Raw genomic sequence first — 20924 nt, 5'->3', positions numbered from 1 at the left:
ATTTGGACACTTTCTAAAAAGGAAAATTTTGTTTGCACCAGTTACTATGTGAGTAAAACTCTGCTCCTGAACAGGCAACAGTAAAATTCTGGTACCTCTCCAGCCAAGAGGGACTATTCAAAAGAGCAGCAGTAGCTAGCACTGGGACAGAAGGAGAAGCTTTGCTCTGCTCTTTCTGCAGACTTCTTCTCCTGCTTTCCAAGCTGGACTTGTTTGAATTAGCACCATTTTCTGGCAAAACTGCATGTGCCCCACAGGAACTAACTCCAGCACCTCAGGTACCATTTTCCCCCCACTCCAGTTACAATTCCCCACTTGCCCTGTGCTGGTACAACTCACTGCCCTTGTTCTGGAGGACCTGTGGGTGCCCACAGACATGTGGGAAGTCCACGTGCTGGAGGCAGAGCCAGGCCAATTCCCACCTACAGGGCTGAAGTTCCCCCATAGAGCAGCTCGTTCTCATGCACGGGGCAAGCATCCAACTGTGGGTTGGAGCGGCAAAGCGTGAGTGTCACGTCACACAAGGAGCAGGCAGCTGGCAGAGCAGCAGGGGAAATTTGAAGTAGGGCTGTCAGCTCCTCCTCTTCCTCCTCCCAGTGCTCTCCAGCAGGGAGGAAGGCTTGTTTTGCAGAGAGGTGAGATATCACACGAGGCTGAGAAATAAATGTCAGGCTCCAGCCGATGTAGGGATGAAACACCAGGTGTCTTTTCTCCAAACTCACAGTGGGCAAAGTGAGCCCCAGACAATGGGGGGAACTGACACCAAAATAGAGCAGGTTCTGCCCAGCAGCCTGTGCCCAAAGACTGCCAGGGTAGGGTGACAGCCACCCAGGCCCACAGTGAAGATGGGAGGAAAACAGAGATGGAAACAGGCAAATGTACAAATGAAAAAAGATAATGATAGAAAACTGAAAATCGCCCCCAAACTATGCGTGTGCACAAGGACAAAGAGAGCAGACCCCTTCTTTTATGGGTTCATGTTCCCTGTCCCATAACTCAGGGTTGACCCTCAGTTCAGACCTGCCTCAGAAGGGTTAAACAGAGGGGCTGTCCTTCTCCGTGCAGGACCAGCCCCTCTGCTCCCACACCCCCATCACAGTCCCACACACCCCACAGCTGAACCCACACACCAGGGGCTCCCTCAGGCCTTGGGCAGCTCCTTTCCCTTCTCACAGTGGGCAGTGCCAATGGCAAGGCATTGGTCCTTTGGTCTACAAATTTTTGTCCATGGACCTCAAAGCCCTGCAACACCACCAAATCAAAGTGGGGTAGAATTGTATCCTTAACATTTTATGGGGACGTTCCCAAAGCACCAGTGTCCTTTCTCAGGGAACAGAAAGGAAAAATAATTATGGAAACTCAGTCAATACAAACACAGAGGTGACCATCATTACAGGGTGTCTGATCCTTCCTGTCCAGCACCAGAAGTGTGAGACATCATCTCAGAAGCCACAGCCAGAGCAGCATCACCCTGAGGCTGGGCATTCCCTGCTTCCCCAGCCCCTGGCACAGCTGCACACCCAGGGCCTGTGGCTCTGGCCAAACAGGCCTCAGTCTGAAAATCTGCTTGGCCTCACCGCATGCACCCCAACAGGTCTCCTTAGCCTCTCATGGGTGATAAACTTTAATTAATTGGTTCTTTTCTGGTATCTCGTAACCACCTGCACTAATGGGTAATAAGGCAAAAAAAGGCACATGGTCTCTGGGCTCCTTCAACATTTCATCTTCCAAGCTGGGTGTCCGTCAGGGAAGGGAAACAGAGCAGCTCAAAAGCAGAAACCACTTTCAGGAGAGACGGGCTGTCCTGAGGAGCAGTTACCCCGGTCCCTCGGTGCCTCCAGGCAGGGATTTATATCAGGGCATTTCCGAGCCAGCTGCCCTGGGCAGCAGAGCACAGCTACACCCAGTGCCTGACCATGCTCTCACCTGGTTTTGGACTCTGCAGTGCCCCAGGGTCCTGCCCCACGTCATCCCACAGCATCCCAAAGCGGGGTCAGCGAGCGCCTGTCTGGGAGCGTTTATCTGTCTGCCGCTCTCCCTGGCAGGAAGCACTATCTCACCATCGCCCTGCTCGCTCCAGCCCGGTTTCCTGCTCCATCCTGCCAGGTTTACCCTGCTTTTTCCTCCTCCCCTCCCCCTGCCCCACGGCTGTCAGGCCATGTTTGCATTTCTGTCTCCTGCCGTCTTTCCTCTCCCTGCCCGCGCCCCCCCCGCGCTCGCTCCCCGCTCCATCCTCCCCGAGAGGCTCCGTCCTGAGCCAAAGTTAGCCCGTGTCAGGTAGCCACATGTCCGGCCGGGGGCAGCGGGTCAGCCGGGGCCACCCTGCAGACCTCCTCCAGGATCTCTGCTGTCAGCAGCCTCCCCGGGCCCCAGGGGAGCGCCTGTTTGCTGCCCTCGCTCCGGCGAGGGATGCTCCGGCACATCAGAGGGCTGGCTTCCCCCCGGTGGCCGCCGGCCCACCCTTTCTGCTGCGGCCAGGCCTGGCCAGACGCTGCTTTGTTTGGTCCTCCATTCCCCGGATCGCTGCGCGTTTGTTGGCCGCCTGCTCCTGCCCGGAGAATCCTTTTCCTGCCTTTGAGATAGAGGATGCTCGAGCCATCTGTGTGTTTTATTTCCTTGTAGAAACTAACAAGCCAAGGATTGCTTCCTCTCCCTGACATTTCAGAGGGCAGCTCCGGCTCAGCGGGATGCGCAGGGAGGGGAGGGGGAGCCCAGCACCTTCGGACAGGAACAGGACCTATTCTGTCCGCAGGATTCACTCTCTAAGGGGCAGAAATCCTCAGACCTACCCAACAGCCTGTGGCAGCTCCCACTCTGCCACCGCCGTGGCTCTGCAGGAGCACTGGGCGAGCTGTCCTGCTTTGCATACATAACCAGCCCTCTTCCAGTGGCCCCTATTAACTGCACGGCTAAGCCCTTGCAAAACTCAATTAAAATTATCCTCCCACATCTTAAGGACTGTCAGGTTGCTTCTCTTCCTGTTTTAATTTACTTCTTTCAAAATCTCGCCCTGCTCACATTCTCTGCCCCAGCAGGGTGTGATTAACGTGGTGTAGAAGGAGCAGAGGGATCAGGTGGCTTTAGGGGACTGATATCAGCAATTAACACTGTTCATTACCTCTCTGACTTGAAGGGATGCAAAGGATGGTCCATAGCTTGTATGAAACGAGTGTTGGTCCAAGTCCACTACTTGGCATAAGGTAATGCCAGCACAAATGCATGGCCAGGGTGAGCTAAGGACATCCCCTGGGGGCCCTGGGGGTCTGGGATCTTTGGATGAGTGCCTTGGGAAAGGCTGGTACTGCTGCTCCCTCCAGTTCATCTCTTTGGATTGCTCAGGGGTTGCCTGACCATTGCAGGATTCAGAGGTTAATTCCACCTTGTGACTATCCAGGTGCAACCCCAGGGGCTTTGCTGGGCTGAGGTACCTCTGGCAGAAGTGAGTACAAATCCATGGAACCCTAAGGACACATCTTTGGCCATTGAGAAGGAATGGCAGCCCATCAGTGATTAAAGGGAAATGATGGAATGAAATTACAACCCGCTGCTTCTTACACTGTACCTGTGGAGTTACGAGGCAGATGACCAAGTGCCTCTCCATGCAACTCAGCTAAATTGTAGATTTTTCCACTGTGGGATATCCACAGAGAGATTCCCAAAGAGAAATAGCTCCCAGAAGAGAAGTCACTACCAGCTCTTATACACCATGATCCTGGACATCCAGGTCCAGCAGTCTCTAAACCACCCACTGCCACAACAGAGTGGGTACATCCAGGATCTTCCTGTCCATGCCAGGGCAACATCCCCTTTACCATAGCTCCAGCTGCCCCTGCTGGTGCTGCTGGCAGTCCAGGCAAAGCCAAGACCAGTTTCAGCCCCTGGGAAAAGGCTTCTACCCACAGCACCTGGACTTTGCTGCCTGAACGCAAAGGGAAAACCTGAGAAAGAGAGACCTTTAGATTCAACATCATCAACTACAGCTCCATCATGAGCCATTTCCAGAGGCTCAGGTGAACTCCTGCTGAAGCAAACTGCAGGTGTGCTGTTGGGGGAAGATGGAGTTCAAGCCATGTGAGGCCTCAGCATCCAACTCTCACTGGGAGATGGGGAGGCAGAGGCAGCTGACCGGGAAGTCAGACAGAGCCCGAGGGTCGGCACTGAGCACGGAGAGAAAAGGGCAGTAGCATTTGGAAAGAAAAAAACAAGTCACAGGTTTGCTTTTTCCTTGATGTGTGTGGGCTTAATTGCTGGCCTTTGAAGTTTAACTCTTCCCAAGACTGTTGGATTATGGACAAACTAAGCAGGACACTGAAAAAACCCTGTATGCCACCCAGGGCAGGTTTCACCCTTGTAAGCAAAGCCTTGGATGCCCTGCCTGCCTCCTGCCCAGCCTGCTGTGCCAGACTGACTGTGCTGGGCTTTTTCAGGGGTCTTGCAAGACCTGCAGCTGTGCTGGGAGACAATGTACCAAGTGGAAAAGACCTGCTCCCCCATCTTCATGTCCCTGGAGTCTGCATCCAGATGTTTGCTACTTAGCTGTGAACTGAAATCAACTCAGAGCCCTCAAACCAAATAGCTGCCCTGGAGCTGGCAGTGCTTGTCCTCTGCAGCACAACCCACCCTCAAGCTGATCTGCAGCTGTGAGGTGCAAGTGAAGCTGATTGATAAACAGGGTAAGTGGGGAAAAAATAGTTTTGCAATTAGATTATTATCTTGGCCTTGGAAAACCTGCATTCAACTCCCCATCTGCTTTTGGCTCCCTGGAAGGCTGTCATACAACTTCCATGTACCTCCATCCCTGCCTGAGCCACCGAGGGAAGGGCAGCAGAAACTGGGCTGCTCTGGCTTGGAAAAATGTTTACTGGTGCAAGAAAGGAGGAATCCTTATTCTTTCTAATTAAAGGTACACAAGGAACAAAGAAAATTAATTTAGCCCAGAGTCAATGCAACATGAAAAAGCTACGTTAGATGAGGATGGGCGTAGAAAGTAGGAAGCACAAGCAAAATGCAGGAGGAATTTAAACTTCCTGATTATCAAAGAGGGGGCTTCAAGCACTGAGTATAATCTAAAAATAATAATAATAAAGCAAAGGGAAGAGTGATCAGGAGCATAGAGAGAGCTGCTGCCTGGGGAGCACGAGCCCTCCTCCCTGCGCAGCCTCTCCGTGCACACCTGCACACGCACACATGAGCATCGGCACGACCCTGGGTGGGGTGGGCACGAGGAGGGCCAGGAAGATCACAGCACACACTCTTCAAAGCAGAATTAGTCATCAGAGGTAGCGGCAGAGGAAGGAAGGCTCAGGTACGAGGTCAGACACAAGCAGTGAGCGCTGACGGAGGAGTTCTGAGCGCTCGCTGCAGATCTAAGAGCCCTCGGTGCGAGCAGGACGGGAGGTGGGATCCCTGGGGTAAATGCACCTACAGCACGTTGGAGATAAGAAATTTCAACCCTCCGCTGCACAGCTCAGCTTGGCTTTCTGCCATTCCTGAAAGCAGCCAGAGCTGCCCAAACCCAGAGCCTTCCCTGATGTGGTTAATGAAATCTTACTCTGTTCTCTGCAGAATCCCCAGGAGGGATGGGCTCTAAAGAGCACAGCAAAGCTCTCCCCCCACACAGGACTTTGCTGGGCTGCACCTCAGCCCTGGGTCAGTGATCCCATCTGGTCCTTGCTGGGCAGAGACTTGAAGATGCAGAGACTCAGGGCAGTGGAGGAAGGCCTGGCCCTGTGGGGCTGTCCAGGGCGTTGATGGCAAGTCACAGATGCACACGCTCCCAGTTTCTCTTGGCACAGAGCTGTGACCACAAGCCAGGACCCGCTGCAGCAGGAGATGATAATCATCATCTCTGAGAGCCAAAGTGTATTGGGGCATTCGCGTCACTTGAGATTAGCTGGCTGTTTAACATCTGCACAGATTTCTCTCTCCACCTCCACATAACACCCCTTGTGCAGCTATGAAACTAGCTTAATTCCCTTCCAAGAAAGGCTGAGCTGGAAATGTCACACTTTGTATATCACAGCACAATTCCTACAATGAAAGGCCCAGCCTAAATGGCACTAGAGGACTCTGACGCTCTTTGAAGGCCAATGAGCTAAACCTCCTTCTTCTGCTTTTTAAAAATAGCTTACACCCAGGGTGACCAAGTTGCATAAACATGCAGTTACTCTCTGTTAGTGGCAGAGGCTGACTGTTGTTTTCCTGCTCCAAGGTGCTTCCCTTGCCACGCAGCGCAGTGGGAAGCGCACGCAAGCGGACGCGCTGGGGAGGAAGCGTTTACACATGCTAATGACTTCCAGCCAAGGAGCACCAGCACCAACAGGGAAATGGTGCTAAGGAAACAACACGCCACTTCCTTGGCTCTCCCTCTTTGGTCACCATGAGGCATTTGATGCTAGAGCCATGGGGTGAGGCTGGTGATGGCCTCTCCAGCACCCTGGAAATTCAAGGTGTGGATAAAGGAAAAACACATTGGCTCAGTCCACAAATGCAGGAGAAGCTGTTTGGGAGTAGGGGTGTTTTGGCACCATAGTGGACCAAAGGGGCCAGGACAGACACTGGCCCTTCCCCACTCCCAGAAATGTGTGTCTAGAGGCCAGAGTCCTTCCAAGTGCCACTCAGGTTTATTTCATCATACACATCTCTCTTTATGCCAGAACAGGTTTCCTAAGTTCATGTGGGGTCCTGTTTATTTTTCTTTTTTTTTTTTTAATCACTATTGTATTAAGAAGTGTTTTTCTTTTGGCAAAGGTTACGGTGGGGCCAACGCTGTGCGAAGTCTCCTGCCTTCTATCACCACTAAAACCTCTGAGCCAGAGCTCAGCCCAGCCACGTCGCTTATCTTCAATGAAGGCAGGCTTGGATTTCCCCCTCCATATAAAAAATAGATCCCAGCACTCCCCCTCTCCCCCAGTGCATTCTTTCAAATGCCACCCACTCCTTGTTATTGCTGGGAGGCTGGAGAGCCAGGGATTAACAGCCTCAGACTACATCAAGCTTTATTTGTCTAAGCAGCCAAGGGTGAGGAACAGCCATAAATATTGTGAAATGCTGGACGTTGTGGAGCGGCATGATTGGGCAGCACAGGCACCTTGGCAGCAGGGATTTCATCTTGGGCTGGACACAATCCTGGTGTGACTGATGTCATTGGAAATGTTCCTGGATCCCTACAATACAGGGGCTTTGAGGAATATCAAACTCCATCCCCATGTTTAAACTGTGGACACCATGCTACACCCAGTGCAGCACTAACCGTGGTGCCCCTGTCAGTCCTTGTAGCACAGGAGTGAGCAAACATGGTCAGGAGAATCCAGCTTCAACACTGTCACCCAAGGGGACACATCCTGGGTCTGAGCCTGCCTGCCCAGAACAGGGCACTGCAGGATGTGCTGCAGCTGCCCTTCCCTTGCACTCTGGCATGCCATGGCACAGAGGGGAGATGAAAGACCAGGATATGCCGTGATCCCATCCCAGCATCAGCAGTACTGCCAGAGCCAGCACTTACAGCCCAGCATCTGCCAAGTCTGACAGTTTGGCAACAGCCAACAAACCCCGTGAGGAGGCACCAGGCCCAGATGCACACTCTTAACTAAACTGCTTCACAAGGCATGGCCAGGTAACTCCTTTTGAAGGCAGTTTCTTCCCCTGTGCTTCATCCCAGCACAAGGAGCATGCACTGCTTGCCCAGGGGTGAGTGATCTCCTTGGTGTGGATGTGTGCCCCTCCTGTGGGAGCATCCCACTGTGCAGCTGGCTGCCATGCTCTCAGACATGCTGTTAAACCTCTGCCCTTTGCTTCCCGAGGGAGGGGAGGGGATTGATGGCCACTCAGACCCAGTTATGCCCCTCTGGGGACTCTGCTGGGGCTGGGACGAGGCAGGGTGTGAGTGATGGATTTCTGTGGGCGCTGGATGCCGTCACCTCTGCTGGGTGCCATTTCACTTGCTGCCATCACTCTGAGCTGGCAGTTTCCAAATCTGAGTATAATCCACTGTTTGTGCCCAACATTCTTGCCTCAGTAAATGTCAAGATTTACTGTCACTCATGGAAACTACTGGCTTGACCCACACTTATGTCAGTATTTATTTTTTTAGGTCACTACATCTAACATCCATCTCAGTGGACATCAGTACTTCAGAAATGGGGAAAACAAGTTACAGATGGGGAGCTAAGCCTGGAGCCAAACTTCACTGTCAGCACACACGTGTGTCTGTGCAGACATATATATGGTGCCCCCAATCAATTTGAGAAATTTGTGGAGAAATTTCCAGGCTCTGCTACATGGCCCTGTGGTTTTTTGTGGAATAAATAAAACCAGTAGACCTTTTACAGATTTCCCTGCTACATGGAGAGCTCAAGTGCCTCTGAAACTCAGAAGGATGATGACCCCAAAACCCTCCATGGGACTCGTGAGTCTTGTGAAGGTGCAGACAGCCCTTCATAAAGCTGTGGAGCCACTGCCCAGCTCTGGGCACCTCACTGTGCCCTGCAAGGTTTGCCAAAACCCAACTTGCCCTGCCAGCAGCTGGCATGGAGAACCTGCTGCAGGATGGGGAAGGACCCAGAGAGGAAGGGGACAGTGACCAGGGGAAGCTGCCAGGGGCACTGCTCGCTGCCTACCACCAGCTGCTCAGCAAAGGCACCGTGAGCTTGCAAATTCTTTATAAACTTCCCACATGACACAATAACTCAGGGGCCAGATTCTAAAGCTCTTCCTTCTCTCTTTACTCAGACCAAGCTCCACTGAAGTCACTGAGATATTGGCCTAAATACAACTGAAGGAGTTCAGGATTTGGCCCAGTAATAAAAACTTCCTTCCTTTGTCTACTGCTCACTCCACACGATCCCACTGCCTCCCAGCCCCTCCTGGCCTTGTCTCTAGAGGCTGGGGCTGTCACTTGTTTTGATGTTGCTCTTTCATTTCACCCTCAGCCAGACCATGCCAGTCCCCTCATGCAGCTGAGGTGGAGGGAGTTGGGTTGGCCAGTGAGGAAGAGGGGGAAATTGTGGGGTTAAATACAGCCTGGCTGAGGCACAGAGCCAGTATTGGGACCATGGATGCAGGCAGACACTGTGCAGGGTAGGAGCTGGCTGTGCCATCACCTCCCCAATTCTTTCAATGCTTCCTTGAGGACAGGCTGGAGCATCTCCAAAAAAGCCTTTCTTCCCCCTGCTGAGCAGAGAGCAAATGCCTTGGGCTCTGCATCAAACTTTTATGTGAGGGAATGGGTGAGATGACTCCTGCCCAGGAAAGTGCAGCAGGAAGTTAACTCATCTCACTGCAATGACACATGCTAGAAAGTGACACCATAAGAAACACATATAACTTTAAACAAATAACTTGCAAAATGAGTTTTGCTGCTTTTTCTGCCTCGAAACAGCCAGGAGGATGCAAATCCCTGTCATTCCCCAAGGGTATCTCACCCTCAGCATCACCATGTGCACTGAAATGTGCACTGGGGTTTGGAGCAGGAGCTCCTGCTTCCTTGCCATGTCCACCAGCCTTGCACAGGAGCACAGGAGCACACAGGGTCAGATACAGAAATTCCCTTTGCACCAGTCTCCCTGCCTGTGCTGCTTAGTGGCAAAAAGCAACCACAAAAGGGATTTGAACTCAGCTGAAGCGAGAAGCATTTGGTGCTGAGGTGCCACCATGTCTTGATGATCCAAACCTCAGTCTTGAACTCATGGATGCTCATGTGGGTGACATGGTCAGACAGCAGACAGCTCAGGGAGAACTGACACAACCCCTGTGAGTTCCTGCTGAGGTTTTGCATCTTGCAGTGAGATTTTTAGCATTCCTCAGCTAAGACTGAAACAGAGGTTCACTTTGGAGTGTGCAGCTCTAACCACCATAGGGAACACAGAATTCTGAGCAGCAGAGGAATGGTGGTCTCAAGGTGCCAGGCTGTGGCACAGCCTTTGCACAGGTCTGTGGGAGCCCTGTGCCATCCAGCCTTGGCTGAACCAGCTCACCATGTCCTGCATCCCAAGGCAAAACACAGCAATGCCAACCTGGGCATTCCACAGACTGAGAGCACAATGCCCTGGCCAGTGGCAAGGGCTGCTGTGCTTAGGGTGTGCTTTTGAGTAAATAGTCTTGCTGTACATTCTAAAGTACATTAATTGCCATGGAAACAATGCTGTTACTGGTATGGCAGTGGTGGCCCCAACAGATGCAAGGCAAAAATCAATGGATACATTGACATACAAGATGTGTTTCAGGACTTTTGTGGTTTTGAGGCTGGTCACCATGGGCACATATGAGAGAATGGCTCAGACACTGAGAAGATGCCATCTCCCATGGAGAAAAAGCTGGGGACAAAACATGGAGGAACATCTCCTTTGCTGTGTTCATCTGCTTCGGCAGCACACTCCTGTATGGGATCTGCTCCCAGTACTGATGTGTGTGCTCAGCTTGTGGCACTGGTCATCCCTCCCAGCTCCTGCTGGAGCATCCCAACCCTAGCTGCCCTTCACATCCCCATTGCCAGTGAGTACAAAGTACCTGACCTCAGACCTTGGCAGGGTGGCTTTGCTCCATGCCTCCCCTCTGCCCGTCCATGGCCCCTTCCAACCAGCTCAGATGCCTCACTAAAAAGAAGGTAAAATAGCCAGTATTTCAGATATAGAGACACACACCATCACTTCTTGGTCTTCAGAGTCTTTTTAGTAGCCCTGGGAAGGTTTGTACACAGAGCAGCATAAAGGGAAAGGCTGTGAGTGCCCTTCCCACCCTGCCTGGCCGTCCCCAAGAACCCGGAGCAAAGGGCAGTCCTGGCTGTCCCCTCCCAGCCAGGGCAGCGCTGCCCCGTTCCCTGCCGTGCCGCCCATCATAAAGGGGTCCCTGAACTGTTATCAGGCAGTGACAGTTTCCGCCATCAGATTCCTCCTGTCCGTCAGGAAAGCTAAATAAGGAACATCGTTCAGGCGGCTGCAGGAAGAGGGGAAATGCAGGGACATCCGGCCCAGCTGCCAATTTTTCCTTTCCCATGAACCACCACTGACCTCTGCCAAGGGAGAACCTGGACACCCAGCCTGGCATTGGCACTGCTCCTCTTTGCTTAACCCTTCCCTGGGGATAGCCTGGCCCCCAGAGCCTGCTGAGCAGGTGGTCTCACCAGGCAGGGCAGTGTGGCCATGGTGGAACAGAGCCTGGGCGCTGTGTCACTGTTGCTGGCACTGCAGACCACGGCGGGCACACTCGGTGCACTGGCTGGCATTTTCCCAGCCAGGAGAAGGCTTAAGCCCTCCACACCTGTGCATGGGTGGGCAACTACACCTCACACAGAGACAACAGGTCCCAGAAACATCAGTGAGCTGCTCCATCGCTTCCCTCTTTGCATGCACCTACACCAGGAGAAGAGTCAAGCTTATTCTTTCACCAATTCCTCTGAAACAGAACTGGGGTTTTCCAGGCTCTGCCAGGAGTTGTAACCAGCACACAGGTAAAATTTTATCTCATTTTTCTCTGCTCACTCCAGGGCTGTGCCCATCAGTAACAGGGACCAGGACAGCCTGCAATCCACTTGCCCCTTTCTCCTGGTCTTTCCTGTCAACAGCCCTGGAGTCTTTGCTGTCTTTCACTGCATAGAACCCAGGCAGGGGAGCAGCATCTGCCTTGTTATTACATGCTCAGACACAGGAGACCGTAGCACTTAAGTTTGCCTTCCCCCATCACTGTGTCCTCCCTGTTTGCCCAGAAAGAGCCTTTCCTGACCCCCTAAACCGATCCTCCCTCATTAGCACATGACGTCCGTCCCACGGCACCTCCAGGTTTGGCCGCAGAGGCCGCGCAAGGAATCCTTGCCCTGGAAGGAGGGGGCAGAAACACAGCAAGAAAAACAATTCACTCGTGGGAGAACTTGTAAGGTGAAATACAAGTCACTGGCTGAGACCTGTTTCTGCTACCTCAGCAGGGAAACGACTCCAGGAGAGACTCCAAGACTCCCCGCTTAATATCCTCAGCTTATAAAACTTAGTGGGAGTTTCAGCACCGGCTGCTGCAGGGCCAGGTTTTTCACCCTCCTTCTGCTGAACTTGCACCTAGAGATGGAGCGATTTGCTGGACAAAAGGAGCGGCCACGCTGGGCTCAGGGCTTGTGCCTCCTCGCCGACTTGACCACAGGCCACCTCCGCTTCCACTATTCTGCCTTAACAATGAGGCACCGCAGATGGGCAATAATGCTGCGCCGAAAACATCAGAACTATTCTGACCAAAGAGAAAAAGCCCCCCTGGGACCTGGCTAACCCCCTCTTTTAACAACGTGAAACGAGAAACAAAGGTCTGGGATAGCCAGAGGCAATAAAACCCCTGGAATTCATTTAACCAGTCACTAGATGCCAGTGCAGCTGCAGCAGTATTTCTTTTCCTAATGAAGGACAAAAGCTCTGGCCCAGGGCAAGGCTCAGCTCTGGTCTCCCCGGAAAACCGTGGCATGCACCAGGAGGTCATGTTCCCCCCACAGCACACAGCAGGAGTGGGACATGTACCTGGCTGCTGCCCCTCGCCCAGCTGGAGATTTGCAGGAGCTGCAGGAGAAGCTGGGGCAGGTCAAGGCAAAACACGGCACTGGGCACCTCTGGCTCACAGTCCAAGGTGGGAAAGGGGGGCTTTCAGCTTGAACCATGGATTTTCTCCTGGCAAACCCATTGCAAACCGATATTTTTCCACGCACAACTGCCCGTAGACCCAGGCAAACATCTCATACCCCCAAGGCCTGTGAAGGTGAGGTCCACTGCTGCTCAGCAGTGTGCAACAATCCACCAGCCTCCCAACACAGGAATCCACCAGGAGCTGCCTTCTCCAGGCAAGCTGTGATTTTGCAGCCCTCGGGCACTATGCCCCAGCCTGTCAATCCCAGCAGAAGAGCCCTGCAGCTTTAGTCATTCCTCACATGGAAACCACCAGCACTGCTGGCTCCCCACCTTCCCTGGGCAGTGCAGCCTGTGGGCTCCGGCCATCACAGGGCTTTCTGCTTCTCCCCGCACCTGCAGGACCTCCCCATCACCCCCAGCTTGTTGCAGCTTTCCCCCCCACCCTGGTTTAAATGCACAGCACCCCCAAACTGGGAGTGAGGAGTCCCCTGCCTTGCACCCATCCTTGTGGGCTGTTTCAGTCCAGCAGGTTAAATGGCAAAGTCACCTCTGCTGTGCCAGCTGGAGTGGCTGAGAGAAAGGTGGGTGAGGTAGGTGCTATCCCCAGGGCTCAGCTTGCTCCCCAAGGCTGCTGAGAGCTGGACAGACCTGGGGACCCACCAAGAGTCCCTCCTGCTCTGCAAGGCAACCTCCTGAGCATGGTGGGTGTCCCCCATGGTTTTACAGAAACTGCTCCCTGGCCACGGTCCCTCCCTCCTGCTGCTGTTCCCGTGGGATCCCGCTCTCCCCTTCTTTCTCCAGGAACTGCCTCGGGATGCTGGGAACAGCCTGTTCCCTCCTGGCTGGCTGGGAGCACCTGCCCTTCCCACGCCTGCCCCGGAAAACACCGCAGCAACGCAGGGCCAAGAGAAACCCTGGGGACAGCGATCCTGCATGGAGCAGCCCATGGGACACAGGCAGCAGAGTGGAATGGGATACACTGGAGGAAACCCCGGCCACCCTGCCTGCACTGGCTGGGGACATTGTGCTGCTGGAGGAGTGTCCCTCTGACCAGACGTCAGTGTGAGCTCAGTGACGCCCTGGTGGGTGTTTGTGCAGGCACTGAGCCGCGGCCTCACTTGCCCAAGCCAAATCCCAGGGCAGTAGTTGCAGCTCACTCCTGTGAAATCATCCTTAAGCAGACAGCAGGGCACAGGAGCTGTGGCTGTCCCCTCCCTGGCAGCCCCCAGGGACCGCAGGCTGCATCCCTGCACGCACCCACTCCCCTTGGAGGCCCTGGCTCGTCGCTGTGGCTGAGCCTGCTGGGGCTGCTGCGCAGTCAGGGCTGTTGAATGAAAGAGTGTTGCTGAAATGACCCGTGTTTATTACTTGCAATAAAGCAACTGCTTCAAATCCCAGCTGCACAGGCAACTGCTGCTGCTGGCACGGCCAGCGGGGGCTGCCCGAGCCCCGGCCGGGACTCGGTGTGACCCGGGAGGGGAGCACGCAGCAGCAGCCAGGGCAATCGGCTCCGGTCCTACACAAGCACGGGCCCCTCCCTCACACCACAGCCATACACCCTTGGAAGTGTCCCCAGCGGGGTTGTTTGCCTGTGGGGGGCTCAGCACTGCTCTGTGTCCAGAAGATAGTGGCTCAGGGAGCACATGGTCCCTCACCATTCACAAAGGGTTACCCTGAGAGGCCAAGATGATCTAGAATGCTGGGGCTGAACCTCTGCCCCCATCTCACTGCCTGCACAGGGTAGCTCCCCAGCTCCTCTCCATCCTGAGAGCACCATGGCTGGAATGTGTAAGAGCTTTGTGCTCTTACACACAGCAGTCTCTAATGCTGGCCCATTTAAACAGGCACCAGAACAGTGGTGCCAGAGCAGACCTTTCATGATCCTGAGATGATTATTTCATCCTTCACAGGTGGAGCAGTCTCACACAGTCTCACACACACATCCCTGCTTCCAAGGGGACCAAATATTTGCAGCCCATTGGGATTATGGTTAATGAGAAATTTGTGGGTCCTTTACACACTGACAAATTGTCCTCACTGATAGGATGGAAGGAGGGGAAGAAAATCCCCGTGGTACCATCCCCCAGTTGAGCTCCACATCGCCCTTCATCGCTGCACTAATCAGGCAGCACCGAGAGCTTCAAAGCTCTGCTCAGCCCTGTGCCGACGAGGCCACACAGCTGCGCTGGCCAGAGCCTCCCAGGCACTGCTCCTGCACCTCCAGGAGATGAAAGAACCCAGGAGCAGCTACACTGTGCTTTACAAATTGCTAACAAGAGAGCTTTGAACAGTTGCTCCTGCTGCAATGCTACCAGCAGCAGGTTCCTTTCTGCCCAGCCTCTGTGAGCATCCCCTGAGCTCCGGCCCCCCGTTGTGTCCTTTGGCCCCAGGACACCAGAGCCATCAGCAGGGTTTTGGGCAGAGCAGGTTGACAGTGACACTGCTGGTGATGCCACACCTGCAGCTCTCCTGTGAGCTCATTTCAACGAGAGCAGCAAATGCCACTGGTGATAGCGAGTCACTGAGCTGATGCTACAGAGTATTCTACTTATCCTCCCAAAATTCATCCCCACGTTGCAAGCTTCCACCATTACTAACTTTCAGTCTTGCTCTGATCTGGGCTATAAATGCTTTACTTGTGCAAGCAAGAGCTCCTTTGGGGGTATCTGGTGGGGTGTCCTGTCCCCACCGCCCTGGCAGTGCCCACCCAGCTCTGCCCTGTCTCACGGGCTCTGCTTGCTAGAAGGGCATTGCAGCTCCAATCTCTGCCGTGGTTCTGCACTCCCTGCCCGAACAGCCTTTTGCCATAGAAGTGCAATGGGAAGGGAAAGCATTTCACTGGGATCTGCCTCGGTGACTTCCGAGGCGGACCAGAGCAGGGACAGGCAGGCTGGACAGCCTCGCACGGACCCCCGCCTCCTCCTCGCGCCTTCCTCCCCGGCACACACAAATTAATGGCTCTGTGCGTGAAACAATAAATAAACAGAGCCGGGACTGGCCTCCAGCCTGCCCTCCAGCCGGGCGCGTCCCCGCTCAGCGGCATCCGTCCCGCGAGGGTGCCGTGGGGCTTCTCCCCGCTCGCAGGGACACATCCGCGGCAGGAGCACGGCGTGGGCTCCCCGCGGCCGCGCACCCCAGGGACCGCGGCAGGGTCCCCCTGTCCCGTCCCGTGCTGTCGCTGCGGGTACGCTGTCACCGCCGTCGGGGACACCCGGGCGGGCACCGCGGTGCGTCCCTGCTGGGGATGGGGCGGACTGAGCCGGTGGGAGACGGGGCACCCCGGGGCGGACTGAGCCGCTCCCCGTCGGGGATTGGGGTCGCCGGGACCGGGAGCGCCGGTCTCTGCCGAGGATGGGGGAGCCCGGGACGGGCAGCGCCGGGGCACGGCACATCCCGCTCCTGGGCGAGGGAAGCCGCGGCGGGCAGAGCGGGTCCCTGCGGGGTCTGGGCGACACGCGGGCGGAGGCGCCGAGTCCCGTCCCGTCCCGTCCCGTCCCGTCCCGCCGGAGCAGCCCCGTGCCCGGCGCGCCCGCAGGTGCGGAGCGGGCATCAGAGCGGGCAGCGCAGCCCGCAGCCCCGGCAGCTCACCTGCCTCCGAGACAATGCCGAGCCAGAGCCAGAGGGGCAGCGTGCAAACTCTCCTCATCTCCGGGGCTGCCGGCAGGTCCGTGCGATGCGGAGCGGTGCGAGCGCCCCGCGCCCGAGCTCTGCTCCCGCCGCGCCCCAGCTGCGGCGACGCGCGGCGGCGGCGGGCGGGGAGCACCGGGGCCGCTTCCTTTTCCTCCGCCCGCCCGGGCCGCCCGCCGCCCTCCGCCGAGCCTCGGGGCGCCGGGCGGGCGGGGCGGGACGGGGAGGGGCGGGCGGGGAGGCAGAGGGGGCTGGGGGGAGCGCACCTGCGGCTCCGGGCACCGACGGGCAATCCGCGCTCCCCGCAACAGAGGGGGTGCGCGCATCCCTTCGCACCTGGGTGTCTCCACCTGTGTGTGTGAGTCTGCACCCCCTGCATCAGGGGGAAAAGTGTGCTCCCCACCCGTGTGCGTGGCTCTGCATCATCCCTGACCAATGGGCACATAGACACCCCCACACCTGCGTGTATTTTCACACCTGTGTGCACTCCGTGTGTCTCCCTGCACTGGTGTGAGAATGCCCACACATCGCCTGTTTCTTGTCTGTGCCTGGGCGCACATCCCGGCCTCTCGGAGCAGAGGGAATGCACACAAACACGCTTTCAACAACAGCACACACGCACTTCATGCAATGGAACGCATCTCGCACCTGCCTGCACACACCCCTTCCTGCCTGTGCACCCCCTCAGCTCCACACCTCACACCTGTACGCACACACCCCGGCACACAGTCCCGCACACACCCCTTGAACCCCCTCCTCCCGCACTCCCCGGGGCGCACAGAGACACACACGGACTAGGGTGTGCTCACACTCGCACCCTTGTTCAGCGGGGGTGCAGCAGGGTCCCCCACTCACGCCGTCCATGCGTGTGCAGTGCCAGCAGCGTGGAGCAGCCACGCTGTCCCTCGGCACCGCTCGGTGCGGCAGCCGCACGGTGCTCTGGGGGTACACACCAAACCCTGCACGGTGCTCTGGGGGTACACACCGAACCCTGCACGGTGCTCTGGGGGTACACACCGAACCCCGCACGGTGCTCTGGGGACACACCAAACCCTGCACGGTGCTCTGGGGACACACCAAACCCTGCACGGTGCTCTGGGGGTACACACCGAACCCCGCACGGTGCTCTGGGGACACACCAAACCCTGCACGGTGCTCTGGGGGTACACACCGAACCCCGCACGGTACTCTGGGGGTACACACCGAACCCCGCACGGTGCTCTGGGGGGACACACCGAACCCTGCACGGTGCTCTGGGGGGACACACCGAACCCCGCACAGTGCTCTGGGGGGACACACCAAACCCACTCCTGCACGGTTCTCTGGGGTGACACACCGAACCCCGCACAGTGCTCTGGGGGGACACACCAAACCCACTCCCGCACGGTTCTCTGGGGGTACACACCAAACCCTGCTCAGTGCTCTGGGGGTACCCACCGAACCCCGCACGGTTCTCTGGAGGTACACACCGAACCCCGCACGGTTCTCTGGGGTACCCACCGAACCCAGCCCGTGGCGCTGGCAGACGAGCGGTGCCGCCCCAGCGGTGCCAGCGGCGCTGCCCCCACAGCGCTGCCACCGCCAGCGACAGCGGCGCTGGCTCGGAGCGAACTGGCTGCGAACGCGGCACAGACGGAGGCGATGGCAGAGCTCTGGGAGCGCGGGGGCACAGCCGGCTCAGCCCTGGCCAGCTGCCCGTGCACCCAACGAGCGCTGGACGGATACATTAACGCGGCCCGCGCTGCGCCCCCGAGGATTATTCATTAGGCTCACTTTTAGGCAGTGAAGAAAGAACCTGAATGAAAGCCATGTGCTCATGGCTTCAAAAAGGCAGGAAAAGTTCTGGTGCACTCAACTGCTCACGTTGCCAAATCCGCAGAAGAAATCACCCTGTTCCTCTCCTGGAACCCTCAGAGGGACTCTAAGTCACAGAATTTATTTTACCCGACTCTCCCCATCCTGATTAGTGAGCTTTAAACCCAGAGTGCCAACTCCATCACTCTTCAGCACACTCATCTTGGATCACCTCTCTCCTGAATCTCAGCAGAGCCGCAAGTGGCCATGTCCCTTCATCCCAGGTGGGTGTACAAGCCCTACAAGTTTGAAGAGAGACTTCCAAAATTTGCCATGACAAGGGAGAGCTGGAATGTCACAGAAGGGTGTCACTGCCCAGCACTAAGGAGTGAAGAGCTGAAGCTGTGTGATCAGACCCCTCCCCAGTGTCAGGGGCTGCGATCAGAGACGGTGCAGCCACGCAGTGCCCCACGCTGGGGACAGCACCGGGGTCAGTGCCCCTGAGAGGGGAGCGGTGAGGAGCTGGAGATGGACAGTGAATGAACCACACGGCACCACTGAGCTGCTGGCGAAGTGCACAGCCAGAGTGTGCCTGGAGACGCTGAGTGCGAGAGGAGCAGAGGGTCTGACCCGCGGTTGAGGGGAGAGGCATCTTCTAGCACCCCAAAATCAAGGGATTTTGGCACCCTGCATCCTCCGCAGCCCGAAGGTGGCACGGTGCGGGCCAGCCCGTCCATGCTGCCATCTAACGGCAGTGAAGGCAGGAGGACAGCGGGCAGGGCCAGCCCCGCCACGGCGGGGAATTTTCCATCACAAACGCAGGGCGACTGTGGGACCGATGGGACCTTTCCATTGTTGTGGCCCTGGGAAACAAAAGGATCTTAATTTAAAATCTTGTCCCCATTCCAGCACGTGGGGGGACCCGAGGAAGCAAAGGCTTCCCCAAAGCACTGGATAAAGACATACACAGATGACAGAAGGCTGCCAAGGCAGGAGCTGCTGGACACTGCCCAGCCCTAGCATAACTATGGGAAAGGGACACTGGGGTGGCTCTGGGAACACCCAGGGACAAAGCAATGAGGTAACCCACGAGAAAAACACAGCCTGGACCTGGGAGAAGATGGGTGTGAGCCAGTCCTGGCAGGTGCAGAGTCTGGATGCTGGGGTGAGAGGTGCTTTAACCCCATCATGACCACTCTCCCATCCCTATCCCCTCCTGCCTGAACCCAGGCCAAGCTCAGGTAGTCACTGCATTCATGCCTATGGTTCCTACTCCACAGTGCTCTGGTTTGTCAGAGAAATGTGTTTTTCAGGCAGCATCTAGACTGCATTTCCTCGCTGGGCTAACACTGGCAGCCCAGAGCAGCATTTTCCCTGCATGTAGGAGCTGCTCTGCCTCCCCAGCCCTGCCCCACCAGCAGGGCCAGGCAAGGACATTATACCCCAAATGTGGCTCTGCCTGGGAGCAGCCACACCATGGCCACCACACACAGCCCAGCAGGAGGAGAAGGGATGTGCTCCCTCAGGAGCATTTGGGACAAGTGGGTTTGGCTGCTCTCCAGCTTGACCTTGGGCACGGGGAGGGTGTGGGAGATGGCAGCAGTGGCACATGCTGGCAGTGCCATCACACTGGCCCAAGTGGCACAGGGCAGTGGCACACACTGGCAGTGCCATCACGCTGGCCCATGTGGCACAGGGCAGTGGCACACACTGGCAGTGCCATCACACTGGCCCATGTGGCACAGGGCAGTGGCACACACTGGCAGTGCCATCACGCTGGCCCATGCAGCACAGGGCAGTGGCACACACTGGCAGTGCCATCACACTGGCCCAAGTGGCACAGGGCAGTGGCACACACTGGCAGTGCCATCACGCTGGCCCATGCAGCACAGGGCAGTGGCACACACTGGCAGTGCCATCACACTGGCCCAAGTGGCACAGGGCAGTGGCACACACTGGCAGTGCCATCACGCTGGCCCATGTGGCACAGGGCAGTGGCACACACTGGCAGTGCCATCACGCTGGCCCATGCAGCACAGGGCAGTGGCACACACTGGCAGTGCCATCACACTGGCCCAAGTGGCACAGGGCAGTGGCACACACTGGCAGTGCCATCACGCTGGCCCATGTGGCACAGGGCAGTGGCACACACTGGCAGTGCCATCACGCTGGCCCATGCAGCACAGGGCACACAGCAGCACTGGGCAGTGGGAGCTGGCACAAAGCAAAGCCTGGCTGTGCTCACCCTGCCAGTGCCTGTCACACCTCAGGGACACTGCCTGCTGCTGCCCAGCCAGACCTGGCTGCAGCTTGGGGCAGGCTGGGGAGCTGATGGGTTTCAGCTTTTCCTGCTGTGATCAGACCAGCCTCACCTTTCCAGAGGCTCCCTTGCAGGGGGTAACACAGCCCTGCTTGCAGCATAATTTCCAAGCCAACAGCCCTTTTTCTCCACTATTATTGCAGCTGAGGCTGTGGGGCAGTGAGAGGAGGAGATGAGAGCCGGGAGGAGGCTGAGTCCAGCCTACGGGCTCAGCACTCACTGGCTAAAGGCCAACCAGGGGCCAGGAGGGAGCACAAACACCAGCATCCCCTCCACACCCAGCCCCTGAGCAAGGCTGCACAGAGCAGAGGTTTCCCAGGCACTGGGAGCAGCCCTGGGCTGTGCTCAGCCCTCCTGCACAGGACACATCTGCCTGAGCCCTGCACAGGACATCCTCACTTCTGCCTTCCTCTCCTGCCCTCAGGCACCCCCGGCCCTGGCACACTGCAGCAGGGCTGTGCAGGAGAGGAAACAGCCCCTGTGACACCACAGGGCCCCTGTGCCATCCCTGCTGGGCAGGCAGAGGGGCAGTGAAGGGAGCGTGCCTGTGCCCAGCTGTGGGAGCTGGAAAGCCTCACACCTGGCCC

At 56.6% G+C, this 20924-nt stretch overlaps 1 protein-coding gene across 1 annotated transcript in view; it reads right to left on the bottom strand.

Moving 5' to 3' along the window:
• FLT4 (fms related receptor tyrosine kinase 4) overlaps positions 1 to 16242 on the bottom strand; it is a 56937-nt gene extending 40695 nt beyond the window's left edge. The window contains exon 1 of the mRNA XM_058035060.1: positions 16185 to 16242. Coding sequence (XP_057891043.1) covers positions 16185 to 16242 — 58 coding nt within the window. The remainder of the gene's footprint in view (positions 1 to 16184) is intronic.
• Positions 16243 to 20924: the final 4682 nt, after the last annotated feature.

The sequence above is a fragment of the Melospiza georgiana genome, chromosome 15 (genome assembly GCF_028018845.1).
Source record: "Melospiza georgiana isolate bMelGeo1 chromosome 15, bMelGeo1.pri, whole genome shotgun sequence".
NCBI classification, from domain to species: domain Eukaryota; kingdom Metazoa; phylum Chordata; class Aves; order Passeriformes; family Passerellidae; genus Melospiza; species Melospiza georgiana.
This window is presented reverse-complemented; position numbering and strand designations above follow the sequence as displayed.